Source organism: Gopherus evgoodei, chromosome 4, assembly GCF_007399415.2.
Source record: "Gopherus evgoodei ecotype Sinaloan lineage chromosome 4, rGopEvg1_v1.p, whole genome shotgun sequence".
Taxonomy (NCBI): domain Eukaryota; kingdom Metazoa; phylum Chordata; order Testudines; family Testudinidae; genus Gopherus; species Gopherus evgoodei.
Window position 1 is genome coordinate 91,683,225 of NC_044325.1, and position 12,655 is coordinate 91,695,879.

General features: G+C 38.1%; 1 protein-coding gene across 5 annotated transcripts in view; it reads left to right on the plus strand.

Annotated features, from left to right (window-relative positions):
* The window catches only part of LUZP2 (leucine zipper protein 2), a 360,723-nt gene that overhangs the window by 327,964 nt on the left and 20,104 nt on the right, over positions 1 to 12,655 (plus strand). For 3 of the 5 annotated variants that reach the window (XM_030560188.1, XM_030560184.1, XM_030560186.1), the window contains one exon: positions 9,808 to 9,900. The exons of 1 other annotated variant lie outside the window; for it this stretch is intronic. In XM_030560188.1, coding sequence (XP_030416048.1) covers positions 9,808 to 9,900 — 93 coding nt within the window. The remainder of the gene's footprint in view (positions 1 to 9,807; positions 9,901 to 12,655) is intronic. One more of the 5 variants, XM_030560185.1, reaches the window with a different exon arrangement.

Consider the following 12,655-nt stretch of genomic DNA (forward strand, 5'->3'; position numbering starts at 1 on the left):
ACACTTCTGAATGCTCTCATGAAAACCATCTTGTTTGTATCTCATTTATTCTTACCTCCTTAGAGATTGCAACAGACAAACAAATGACAATAATTTGAGCAAATGACAGATATCAATGGCTGAATTTAGGTTTTGCTAAATTTTGTTTCACTTTTTTGTAGGCTTGTGGAATTTACTTAACATATTGCAATATTTAAATGAAGCTTACTGGAACACGATAGAAAAGTTGGTATATATTGAAAGTAAATATATTGTTGTTTTTCCATTGTGTGCCATATCGTACTTATATTCATATTAGTATTTTACTTGCTTCATAATATGAATAGGTATAATTTAACTACAAGACTCTAGCTTCAAAGTATTAAAATAATAGAATGCATAGGCAGTACAAGTTATAGTTACCAGTGATTTCTAGCTTCTGTTCTAAGCTACCTATTATAAGTCGCTCATAATTTCATTACACAAATTCCTGTTGAACTGAAGTATTCTTGAGGCCTCAGTTGAGCAAGATACTTAAATCACATGCCTAACTTATTGTCTGTGCAACATGTTTCAGGGGGCACGTGGCCAGGATTCATCACCATATTTTGAGCATGTGAGTAGTCCCATTCAAGTCAATGAGGTTATTTACAATTCTTCACAATAGGCATATTCTTAAGAACCTTGCTGAATTGGAGCCTTAACATTATCTGAAAGATGTTAAAAATCATTGTTTATTCAATTGAACATGAAAAAGTTATGTGCTGAGAAAAGTTATATGTAGATAAATCATGAACGGCTGAAGATATGCTTTGTAGGTTTCACCGAAATGTAAGTTTTAAATAATTGGGGGTGTACTATTAGTTTAGTATTTTTATATACTTATGAGACTTAAAACTCAGCCTTTTGAAATATTTTATGCAAAAAGACAAGAAAAAAGACTGAAGGAGATTACATTTAAGAATAGCATTATCTTCACATTTAGCTTGCTCTTGGGAATTTGTACATTTACAAGTAACATCCAGTTAATATATTTATTTAAGACAAATGCATATAAAGAGTCTTGCTGAAAATATAAAACCAAGTGAAAAATCCTATCAGTCTCTCAGCCTTCAATATTGTGTCTAGCCATTGGAACATATATGCATCATTTTTTATTATGCTCCTAATGAAGGGTAATATCAACTGTAGTACTAAGACTGAAGAGGGTGAATTCAGGCACAGAAAGAGACAAATGATCTTTTTTCTCCCTTTTGTGTTCTTAGTCTGATCTTTTATGTTGTTTCTTAAATATTAAATACATTTATTTTGTAGATTCCCAAGAGCAAAATAATGTTGTTCTTCAATGTTGTCTCCCCAGATCAGTCTTTTTCCCTGTGTTTATAGATTAAAACGGTATTGATTATCATTTCCAGTTTCTGTGCCATTTTAAGTAATGAACTATCTTTAATATAGTAACTTTGTGAACACAGTATGGGTAAATGTAGATCTTAGCAGTACCTGGGAATGCTTTGTTGGATCTCTCTTAGAAAGATTGTTATAAGTAATAGATTGATCCCACCAGTTTTAGACTGTTAACAACTGATTTGGTAAAATAAAATTATTTTAGGCTGAAGAGTTATACAGTCTACAGAACAAAACAAAACAAAACCCCATACACTACAAACAATGTCTGAAATGAAAGAGCTCTTTCCTAGCTTTTGCCTGTAGGGCTTCTTCTGAATGTGCTTTTACTTTTATTTCTTAGAAATACAGTAGAGATTTAAAAGAGGAAGAAACACAGAAGAATAGCAAAGAAAACATACAAACATTAATGGTCCGTTACATACCACAGGGAAGCAATTATGATGTAGTCACAAGTATGTTACAACAATGTTTCAAAAGTGAGAAATGTGTGTGTGTACCATTGTCTCAAATTTTCTTGCTCTCTTTGTCAGTCATTGAATAATTTTAAGTTTTCTCACTATACTTTAGAGCAGAAAAGATGACTTGAGTTTGATAACTGGATATGGAGACTTTTACTTCCAGATCATCTGTTTGAATGCCAAAAGTAATTACTATCTGATGGATATTCTGGTGTTTCTGTGACATACGTTGACAGTCTCTCTCCATTTCCAAGATGAAAAGTGTTGACATTCCAGAGCTACCATTAGTTCACTTGAGACCTGAAGCAGCGAAAAAGAAAGGGAAATGTTGTCTTTTTCGCATTGATGTTAATGAATTTTCATAAGATATGTCCTGGGGGTTTTCCTGGTGTCCCTGAAGAAAATGTCCCCGTAGCATAAGGTGTACAAATTAGCCGCCACTTCTCACCCCAGAGATGCTTAAATTTCAGTGGTGCTAAACATTCAAAAGTCCAGATTCTGAAATCATTAGTTTTAATTCATGCCTTACAAAGGTAAAACTCTCAGTGGGAGTTTTGCCTGCTTAAAGACTGAATACATAAGGATTTAGTACATAGTTCATAAAGTGATCTGGGATCCTATGAAAAGTGATACACTAGTGACTGTACAAATGTATTTGAATTTATTAGGCCAAAGAGAACAAGGTTTGAATAGGGATGAAAACTGAACTCCCTGTTACTGACAAGAGACAATTATCTCCAGGTCTTCGCTGAGTGACATTCTCAGTGTAGTATACAAACGCTTGCAGGGCTCCTTGCTAATTGTGCCAACTTGTATGTATGATGGTGACCATCAGACATAGGGAACTATAGCCTGTATAGTTTCATTATTACCAAAGTTTGTGCTTCTTAATTTCTCTCTTTTTTTCTTATTTCTTATGTATAACCTTCTATAGTCACACTGCTAAGAAACTGACTCAAGTATTTGCTTTACACTACCAGTATTTACAAAAAGTTGTACAGGTTTCTCTGTTGTATTCAGTAAGGGACTGTCTTTTGTATTTGTCTCCAGCTATTAAGAGGCCCCCAGCTAGTTTTGATTACTTCCAAAATTGTGTGGAAACACATCTCTGTCACATCACATTTTGGACAGAAAAGATTAGAACACGAAACAGAAAGCAGTCATGAAGAATTGCAATTGTAATCTGCCCAGAAATTATGCAAGGCTCTGTCAGGCGAAGCATTTTTTTCTAATGGCCCCTTAAAAAAAATCAGATGGGGAGTGCTTGCCCTGTGCATGTATATAGTGTGCAACTAGATAGTCAGAGCTTTGTGTTTGGGGGAATGTGACAAACGCCAAAGATTATGGGAATGAGAGATTTCTGGATGCATTACAATGCAGCTGGCCCAGAAAAGCACTGAGAACTCTGTTCCAGCTCCCAGCTATCAAACTATCCTTGTCCTCCTTGACAAATGTTACCAACCCAGACATCATAAGCACCTCTGTGCCAAAGAACTTTAAAAAAAAGGTCCTTGAAGTAAATTGATGAAAGTAGTTCTGAGGAAATTCCTTATCTGAGTTTGCACAGAGCCTTGCAACATCTACAGCCAGACCAAGTATTAGTTGATTTTTTTTTGTATGCAGTCCTGTTACACACCATCTGTCTGGTTGTTCATCTGTCCTTGTGGCTTCCTGGGAGGGATATGACTAAAACTCCCATCAGCCTTTGAGGCTGGCTTCAGCTATCCAGATGGATACCACAGAGCAGGGTATCAAGCACTTCCTGTAAATGTTTTTTAAATGTTTCTAGTCTTGGCCTTTGATGCTTCTAAGGATAAAAGTTTATCCCTGGACAAGTGCCAGTGGTATTGCATCTACGATTTAGACCAAAATAGTCTGTAGGTTTCAGGGCATAGCCATGGGTTTGATGTCCAACATCTTAGTGAACTTTACAGGCATTATTGTGCAGATGAGACCACTGATTTTTATAAAATCATATGACTACTTGGATTTATAACAGTTGGACACTTGTTTGAGATCAAAGTCTGGCAGAAGTCCCTTGTTAAGTCTATAAGAAGACCTTTAACTTAAATTGCTTCTCAGAATGCATATTAATTCACTGCCAACTTAAACTGAGAAAAGAGAACTCACTGTAAAACTTAAACTGAGAGAAGAGAACACAAGTGGGTTGTACATAAGGGAAAATGAATGACCTGAAGTTGGAACATTTATTCATGTTTGTGGGCACTTTGGCAAGTAGCTGGTGGGGCTTCTCATGTAAGTGCTTACCAGTGTAAATAATGGCTGCACAATAAAACCCAGCAAGTCTTGTAAGAAGAAGAGGTAAAACAACATAACTGAATAAAGAATTCAACTACATATCAAAGTCAAAAGAGATTACCAGGTAGTAATTCAATTGCCATAATGAAGTAGTGGTATTAGGCAGTAAAGAAATAATAGCGAGACCAAAGAAATTATAATAATGTAGTATATTTTTGAAAAGAAAAATTGTAAGTAGTTTAAATGGGGATAATGTATCAATAGAAGCTAAGAACATTTAGAAAATTCAGAGAAATTATGAGTTTGGCTTGCTTTTCTGTTGTAAATTTCCTTGACTTTTTGTTGCAAGCTATGCACACACAAATGGATTCTAGTTTCAGCGGCAAACATATATGTTAAATGAATTGTAAACATCTTTACTTAGTGCAGATATGTGACTTTTCAATACCTGTTGTTGTTTTTTTGGTCAAGCTTGAAAGGTCTCACCTGCAAATATCTATATTTTTCAAATCTGCTCTAGTGGATACAAATCCACTGAAAAATTTCACATGCAAAATCCTGGATTTAAAAGCTTTGGGCAGGGTTCAGAAGGGCTTAGACAAAATAGAAAGGAGTCCAGGAGCTGTTTCCAAATTATTTTGCCTGCAAATACACACCAGCATTTTTATCAATATGCTAAGTGATTTAAATCAGCAAGTAAATAATGTTTCCATTTTCATTAGGGCTGAGAATTTTTTTTCAAAAACAAAAAATTTTATTTATAAAGGTTTGTTTCAAGGCATTCATTCACATCATCTGCGAGTCAATAGCCCTTTTAACATGAGCTCCCAGTGCAACCCTGTGGCCAAAAGGGCTAATACAATCCTTGGAGGCATAAATAGGGGAATCCTGAATAGGAGTAGAGAGGTTATTTTACCTCTATATCAGGCACTGGTGTGACTGCTGCTGGAATACTGAGTACAGTTCAGGTGTCAACAATTCCAGAAAAATGATGAAAAATGGGAGAAGGTTCAAAGAAAAGCCATGAGGATGAGCTTCTTAATTCTATCACTATGCTTTAATCAATCTATTTAGCTTAACAAGAGAAGGTGAAGGGGTTTCTTGATTAAAGTCTACTGGTAGCTACATGGGGAACAAATATTTAAAAATGGGCTCTTCAATCTAACAGAGAAAGATGCTTCAAATGCTAGAAGCTGAAGCTAGACAAATTCAGACTGGAAATAAGGTGTACATTTTTTACAGTGAGGCTAATTAACTATTGGAACAATTTACCAAGGGTCATGGTGGATTCTGAATCACTCACAATTTCTAAATCAAGGTTGGATATTTTCCTAAAAGATATGGTATAGGAGTGATTTTGGGAAAGTTCTATGCTGTGTTGTACAGGAAGCCACACTAGATCATCACAGTGGTCCCTTCTGACCTTGGAATCTATGAATCTATAAACACTAAACAAAACCTTAATGATGTTTAAGAAATATAATTTGTCGTGGTATTTCATCTAAGAAATTAATTCTAACTATTCCTGGAACCCCATAAAAATCCATACAGATGCTGTAGTCTTTAGGAAACTGGATAATCCTGGTGGTCAAATGCTGAAGCCCTTGCTCAGGTGAAATTACCATTGAAAAGAATGAGAAATTTCCCTGAGTAAGGACTGGTTATGGACTTCAGAATGTGAACACGAGTGTTGAACAATTAGATTCCGCCAGTTTCCAGGGTTTTGAAGTGGCCAGATGGAATGTGAAAGGGTTTCTGGCTGCTAGGAGGTGAAACAGGTTAGAGCTCTTGGGAGGAACCAGGAACAGGCTGACAAAAACCTCTCTTTGTTTCTGGCCTGCACTCTCACCATGATCTGCTGAGTCCCATCCTGCTGTTTCCTGAAACCTCCTTTGGGTCAGGAAACAACAGACAGGAGACGGGAGTGGCAAATTTAAGCAGGAACTGAGGACATGAGCAAGGAAGAATTCACATGGAGCCACAGCATGAAGAAGAACTGGAGATGATGGTTGCACAGGAGATGTGGGTAAGAAGCACGAACCATTCTTAAGGGTAGGGTAGAGGAGCATTCACTATATAGGAACTTCTAGGGGAATGGGAGAAGGCTCATTTGATTGAGAAAAGGAAGATAAATGGAATAGAAATAGGGAAGGATATGGAGATTCTGCTGAGTACAGGGGGCGAGAGGAAAAGAGGGAGTGGAGAGGGGCTTGCTTGGCACCAGCACCTCCTTAAGAGAATTTAGGCTATATGTGTTTGTCCATGATGCTCTGGAAAGGGAGAAAGAAACAAAAAACATCAAGTGACATGGCATCTATATTGATGAATTTGAAGCGATGAACCTTAATATGTCAGTTGTCTTACAGAAAGGGGAAGGTCTTATCATTCAAGAACTCGGTGTTATTCAATGGTATTTACTATGTGGAGCAAGTAAACTCCTATAGGACAATTGGAATTTCAAGTTTACACAACTCTACTACTACCCCTCATCGTTCAGACAGGTAGATTACTTAATCAAATAGGTCCATTGTTATGAAAGAAAATTCATTATTTCACCAAACTGATTCCCCAGATCACATAACTAGCAATTTTTTGTCTATTTTCAAATAAATACTTCTCTTTCTCTTGTTCAGAAGTTTGTAATGTGATGCCATACTCTGGGCCAAAATTGAAAATAGTCCCCACCTCCCCATATTGCTAGAAACACCAAGAAAGCAAGGATTGCTTTGGTGTCATATCCCAATAAGACTAATAGTCTTGCCAAAACTAGGCCACATATCACCAGCTGTTTTCATGACTATAGCTTGTCTGTCATTTATCAGCCTCCACGAAACTAAAGCCGCCTTACTGAAGACATCCTCCTATCATTAAAGAAAAACACTATTTTGTTGTCTATAATCTACCCACTTCTTCTCTTCAGCTATCTATCAAATCTGGAAATTTCTAAAACATTGGTATAAGAGGGAGGTTACTGACACAAGAAAGATTAATAGAACCCTGAGCAGATACAAAATTTGTATCCACATCTGGTCAGTGATCCACAAACATAGTCTGCAGATTTGCAGGGCTCTAAAGATGGAACAGCCTTTCAAAACTGGTCTTTGAAGATGACCAATTGGTGATTTAGTTGCCTGTTCCCAGCTAAATTGTTGTGAAATTTTGGACAAAATGCAAGATTTACTTGTTTCAAGATCTCAGCCGGAAATATAGAGCAGCCCAACTTCATCTGAAAATATTCATCCAGATACAGATGCTAAACTTTTCATGACTTGAAACTCATACCAAAATCAATAAGGCTCATAAACATTGATTTTGGAATTCATTGTAGGATTTATTCTCTGAGAACATATTTTAATATATTCTGAGAGAATAAATCCTACAATAAATTCCAAAATCAATGTTTGAGCCATATTGATAGGCCATAGTCACTGGAGTAATAAATTCTCTTCTAGTGGTTCAAGGATCTCACATTTTTGAGGCAGCTAGGGCCTGATTCAAATTCCACTGATGTCAGCTGAAGTCTTCATATTAACTTCAATGGGCTTTGGATCAGACCCTAAAGAATTTCTGATAGAAATAGAAGAACAATAAAAATACATTAGAAATTTTCAAGATGATCAAAGGTTTAGTGCTTTCACAACAGATAGTCCTGTATAACTGATAATGAGCAGGCTGTGATAATGTCCCACTGAAATTCTTCATTAAACTATGTTGCATATTGTACTACAATGGCAATTTTATGTTACGTTTTATTTTTCAGCATGGTGTGTGTTTTATTTATACTTTATTAACAAACAGTATGTACAACTGGTATGAAGATGAAATCTTCAAATTTAATGGTTCATATATTTAAAATATCCTATATGTTTATCCAGCCATGTCATTCTGTACTGTAGTTCTTGTTAGGGATGAGGGAACCTGGAACTATCAACATTACTACAGGTAAACAACAAAAGTATGATGCTTATGTATATCTATATAATGTAACTGTGGTACAGATTTTGTATCAAAATAGCATCCTTATTCATTTCTCTGTTTGTAATGCCACAAAGTGTTGGAATATGGCTGAAAAGGGACAATAGAGGATTTTTCCAATGTTAGAGATCTCTCAGCTGGTTTACAGTTTATACCAACTGTTCTCAACACACAAATAACCTGTCTTAAAGGTGGGAGGGACATATTGTGAGTAGGTGCGGCAGGTTTGTATAATTTTTTATGGTGCCTAGAACAGGTCCAAATTCCCCCCCACACACACCTGCCTTGTAAGCCAATATATACTTTTTAAAATAACGGCGTGGGGCTGGTGATGAGGGGTTTGGGGTGTGGGAAGGGCTCAGACAGAGGGTAGGGATGCGGGGATGAGGGATTATGGTGCAGGAGGGGACTCAGGGCTGGGGCAGAGGGTTAAGGTGTGGGGGGATTTGCACTCTGGCTGGGGTTGAAGATGAGGGGTTTGGAGTGTGGGAGGGGCTCAGGGCTAGGGCAGAGAGTTGGGGTGTGGGCTCTGGGGTGGTGCGGGGTTGGGAATGAGGAGTTTGGGGTGCAGTCTGACTGCCCCAGGGCTGGGGCCAGAGAGGAGGACTCCCCCAGAACTCTCCCTGCTAGCAGCAGTGAGCTCCGGGAGAGGGACCCCCTTCTTCCCTCCCCCCCACCAGCAGTACACTCATCTTCTATGCCTCTCAGGTCCAGGAAGCCCCCTCACCTCCCCTGTGATGGATGCCAAGGAGTGGGGAGGGACTGCCAGCACGTGTGCGCCTCCTCCCCTGCTGCTGCCCCTCACTGTAGCCCACTTGTGCAGCATGGGGCAGGAGCAGTGACTCCAGGCAGGGAGTGAGCCTCCTGTGCTGGTGGAGAGTCCCACCGGAAAAGGGAAGGGTCCAAGGTGGAAGGGCAGGAGCAGCCTGCCGTGACATTAGTGAATGAGGGGCTCTGGACTCTGTAGCAGCAGTTGATGCTGGCAGAGTGGAGCAGGGGGCAGTCGCCCACTTGAGGCAGGGATGCTCTGGGGTCTGGAGGAGGCACGTGGGGGCAGCAGGTGGAGGCTGAGGGAGAGACCCGGCCCCAAACATTGGTGGAGCTGGGCCTCTGGGCCCTGAATATTGCCGGAGCCTCAGCACCATGGGCCCATAAAACTCACTGCTTCTGATTGCGGGCATAGAGAAGAGCATGTTTTCACCACCCCAGTTCACAACCTGTGTAAGGTCCCATAGATCATAGCTGGTTGGAATAAGATAAGGCAGTTCTTAAGATGTGCCAACATATGCTAATAAGCAAGTCTGGCTCACAAGTACCAAAAGATGTTAGGCATAGATTACTGATATTCCCTTTCTCTTCCCTGCCTTGTGTGTTGGCTGTATCTGGGTGCAGAGGAGAATCTAGGCAAATGTGTGCTGCATTACACAATACTATAAAGGAAGTGCTATCCAAGGCAAAGCTTATCATTAAATAAAATCTTCACGTTTCAGTCTTCTGTGAGGAAATCTTGATTATTACTGATTTTATACATAAGTAATCACATGTATCAAAATGCTTTGCAAGAAGCAAATGCCCTGAAAATACAAAACAGAGAGTAATTGATGAGTAATTGACAATTTACAATAAACTTATTGTATTCTATTTGCAATCCTGATTTTCATGTAAATTCTGTCTACAGCTTGTCTCAGTATTTACTTTTTTTTTCATTTTTTTTCTTTCCTACTTTCAGCAAAATGCCTCAGCAGATAAGGAGACCCTTGCCTCAACAAAGGAAGCAAATCAAAGTGTCCAAGACTGTGATTCTCAAGATGTAAGATTGGAAGTCAGTACTTAATACAGACTGAAAGCAATATTAAAGCCTTAGAGACCATTTTAATGCTATCTGTTTTTAATAATCAAGATAGTGCATATATTTTAAAAGCAATTTCATGTTCAGATGCAGTGAAGCAAATACTGTTTGGTATACAAATATGCATTGTACTCCCTGGGTTTTCTTTAGGGATTGGTTAACAGAGTTTTTAAAGCTTTTGTGAAAGTAAAGCAGTAGAAGAGATGTGATTTAATGATTTACCTGGTCAGCAATCTACTTATTCCCTTAGAGATTTGGAACACAGTGAGGTACAGAATTCTGTTATATAAATTCACATTAATAAACAAGCATAGATGTCACAAATGCTTCATTTGGGTAGAGCGGTGTGGGGGACCTAAGGCAGATGTTTAACTTGAGCAGTAATGGTGACAGTGTAATGGTAAAAATCTACAATCTTGTCCACTGCAACCAGGGAACAAGCTGAAAGCTCAAATCTATAACACACCAGAGACAGTGGGCTGGAATCTTCTGCCCTTACTCAATTAAAACACTGATGTAGTATAGTAACATAAATCACAAACCAATTTATTATGGCCTATGTTACAATAAAAACAAAAAAGAGTAGAGTATCGCTGATTTGAATGTTATCCTTTGCAATATCCAGGGAATCACATGAATACGGTCTTAGCAAATGTCCTAATGAGACATGAAAAAAAAAATAAGAGAAGACAAGAGACAAATGAGCCTGGAATGAAATACTAAACACACTAGTGTTCCTTAAATATAACAACCACTATCTGTAGGTAACTGGAAAGCCTTCTGGTAACAATAATAGCAGTTTACACATCTTTCATCCACACACTTAAACGGTTATGCAGGGATTGCTTTACCCACTTCAGAAGTGCAGCCATCTTTTGGATAAAACACAAGAGCCATTTAACAGCACAAAGGAACACAGTAGACAACAGGAACATATTACGCAACATTTTAAGGAAAGAACAGATTCAATTAACACTGCAAAGTAGAAAGAGTTGAGCCTGTTGCCTTCAACTCTGTACCAAGCTCCTTCCTGATGCCACTTACTGTTTTACTGTAGTGGTGTCTCCCCGGGTCTGTACTGGGACCAGTTCTATTCAGCATAATCAGAAATCCGAAAAAGGGGGTAAAAAGTGAGGCAGCAAAATTTGGAGATGATACAAAATTACTATCAATAGTTAAGTCCAAAGAAGACTGCAAAGAGTTACAAAGGGAAATCACAAAACTGGGCGACTGGGCAACAAAATGGCAGATGAAATTTAGTGTTGATAAATGCAAAGTAATGCACATTGGAAAACATAATACCAACTACACATGTAAAATGATGACATCTAAATTAGCTGTTGCCACTCAAGAAAGATCATGGAATCACTGTGGATAGTTCTCCGAAAAGAACTACTCAATGTGCAGTTGCAGTCAAAGAAGCTAGTAGATCGTTAGGAGCCAATAGGAAAGGGATAGATAAAAAGACTGAAAATATCATAATGCCACTGTATAAATCCATGGTATGCCTACACCTTTAATACTGCATGCAATTATGGTGGCCCCATCTCAATAAAGATATATTAGAATTGGTAAAGGCCCAAGAAAGGGCAATAAAAATGATTAGAGGTGTGGAAAAGCTTCCATATGAGGAGTGATTAAAGTCTGGAACTGTTCAACTTGGAAAAGAGCCTAAGGAGGGATATGATAGAGATCAGTAAAATGATGAATCATTTGTAGAAAGTAAATAAGTGTCATTTACCCCTTTTCATAACACAAGATCCAGGGGTCACCCAAAGAAATTAATAGGTTTAAAACAAAAGGAAGTACTTCTTCACACAACACACAGTCAACCAGTGGAACTCAGTGCCAGGGCATTTTGTCAAGGCCAAAACAAGGTTCAAAATAATTAGATACATTAGTGGAGGATAGGTCCATCAATGGCTATTAGCCAAGATGGTGAGGGATGCAAACCTATGCTCTAGATATCCCTAGTCTCTCACTTGAAAGGGATGGATAATTCAGTAGTTGTCTGTTCTGTTCATTCCCTCCAAAGTGCCTGGCACTGGTCTCTGTCAGAAGACAGGATACCGGGCTAGATGGACCATTGGTCTAACCCAGTATGGCCATTCTTATGCTTTTATGGGAGATACAGTCTGGCCAGGTATCCTGGCCCACGTTGGAAAAGAGGAGCATTAGGCATTTTAACTGCAGTTCCCATTTGAATCTGCAAGGCATTTCCAAATTTGATTTTCATTTTCATCTGAAAGGTTTCGGCTTAAAGATTGTTTTTCTCAATGTTAATAGAAATTTTTGGTGAAAGAAACAATTTTCTGAACAGCTCTCTTTACATTTGTACAGTTCTTGATTAGGCTAAATTCTCAGTGAAATCAATGGTAGCTGTGTCGTGATATAAGGATGTCATTATATGCTCCCTTCCACCTGCCCCCCAAAAATTGTAGATGATTTTAAAAAGCAACCTAGATAAAACAGTTTTAGATTTGAACAAGCTGAAAAGCATGACATTAACTAATTGTGGAAAAATTGTTTCCAGTTCATTCTACCATGAATGACCATAGACTCCAAAAGTAGAATGAGCTAAAAAAGGAAGATATTTTGTCTTTGAATATTAAATGGTATTTCCTAGGTATGTCTCTGTTTAGAATTTACAGTCCTAATACAAATAAATATACAGTTAATATTTTACTTTCAAAAATGGAAATTTTTGGAGGCATATAGGCATGAATTT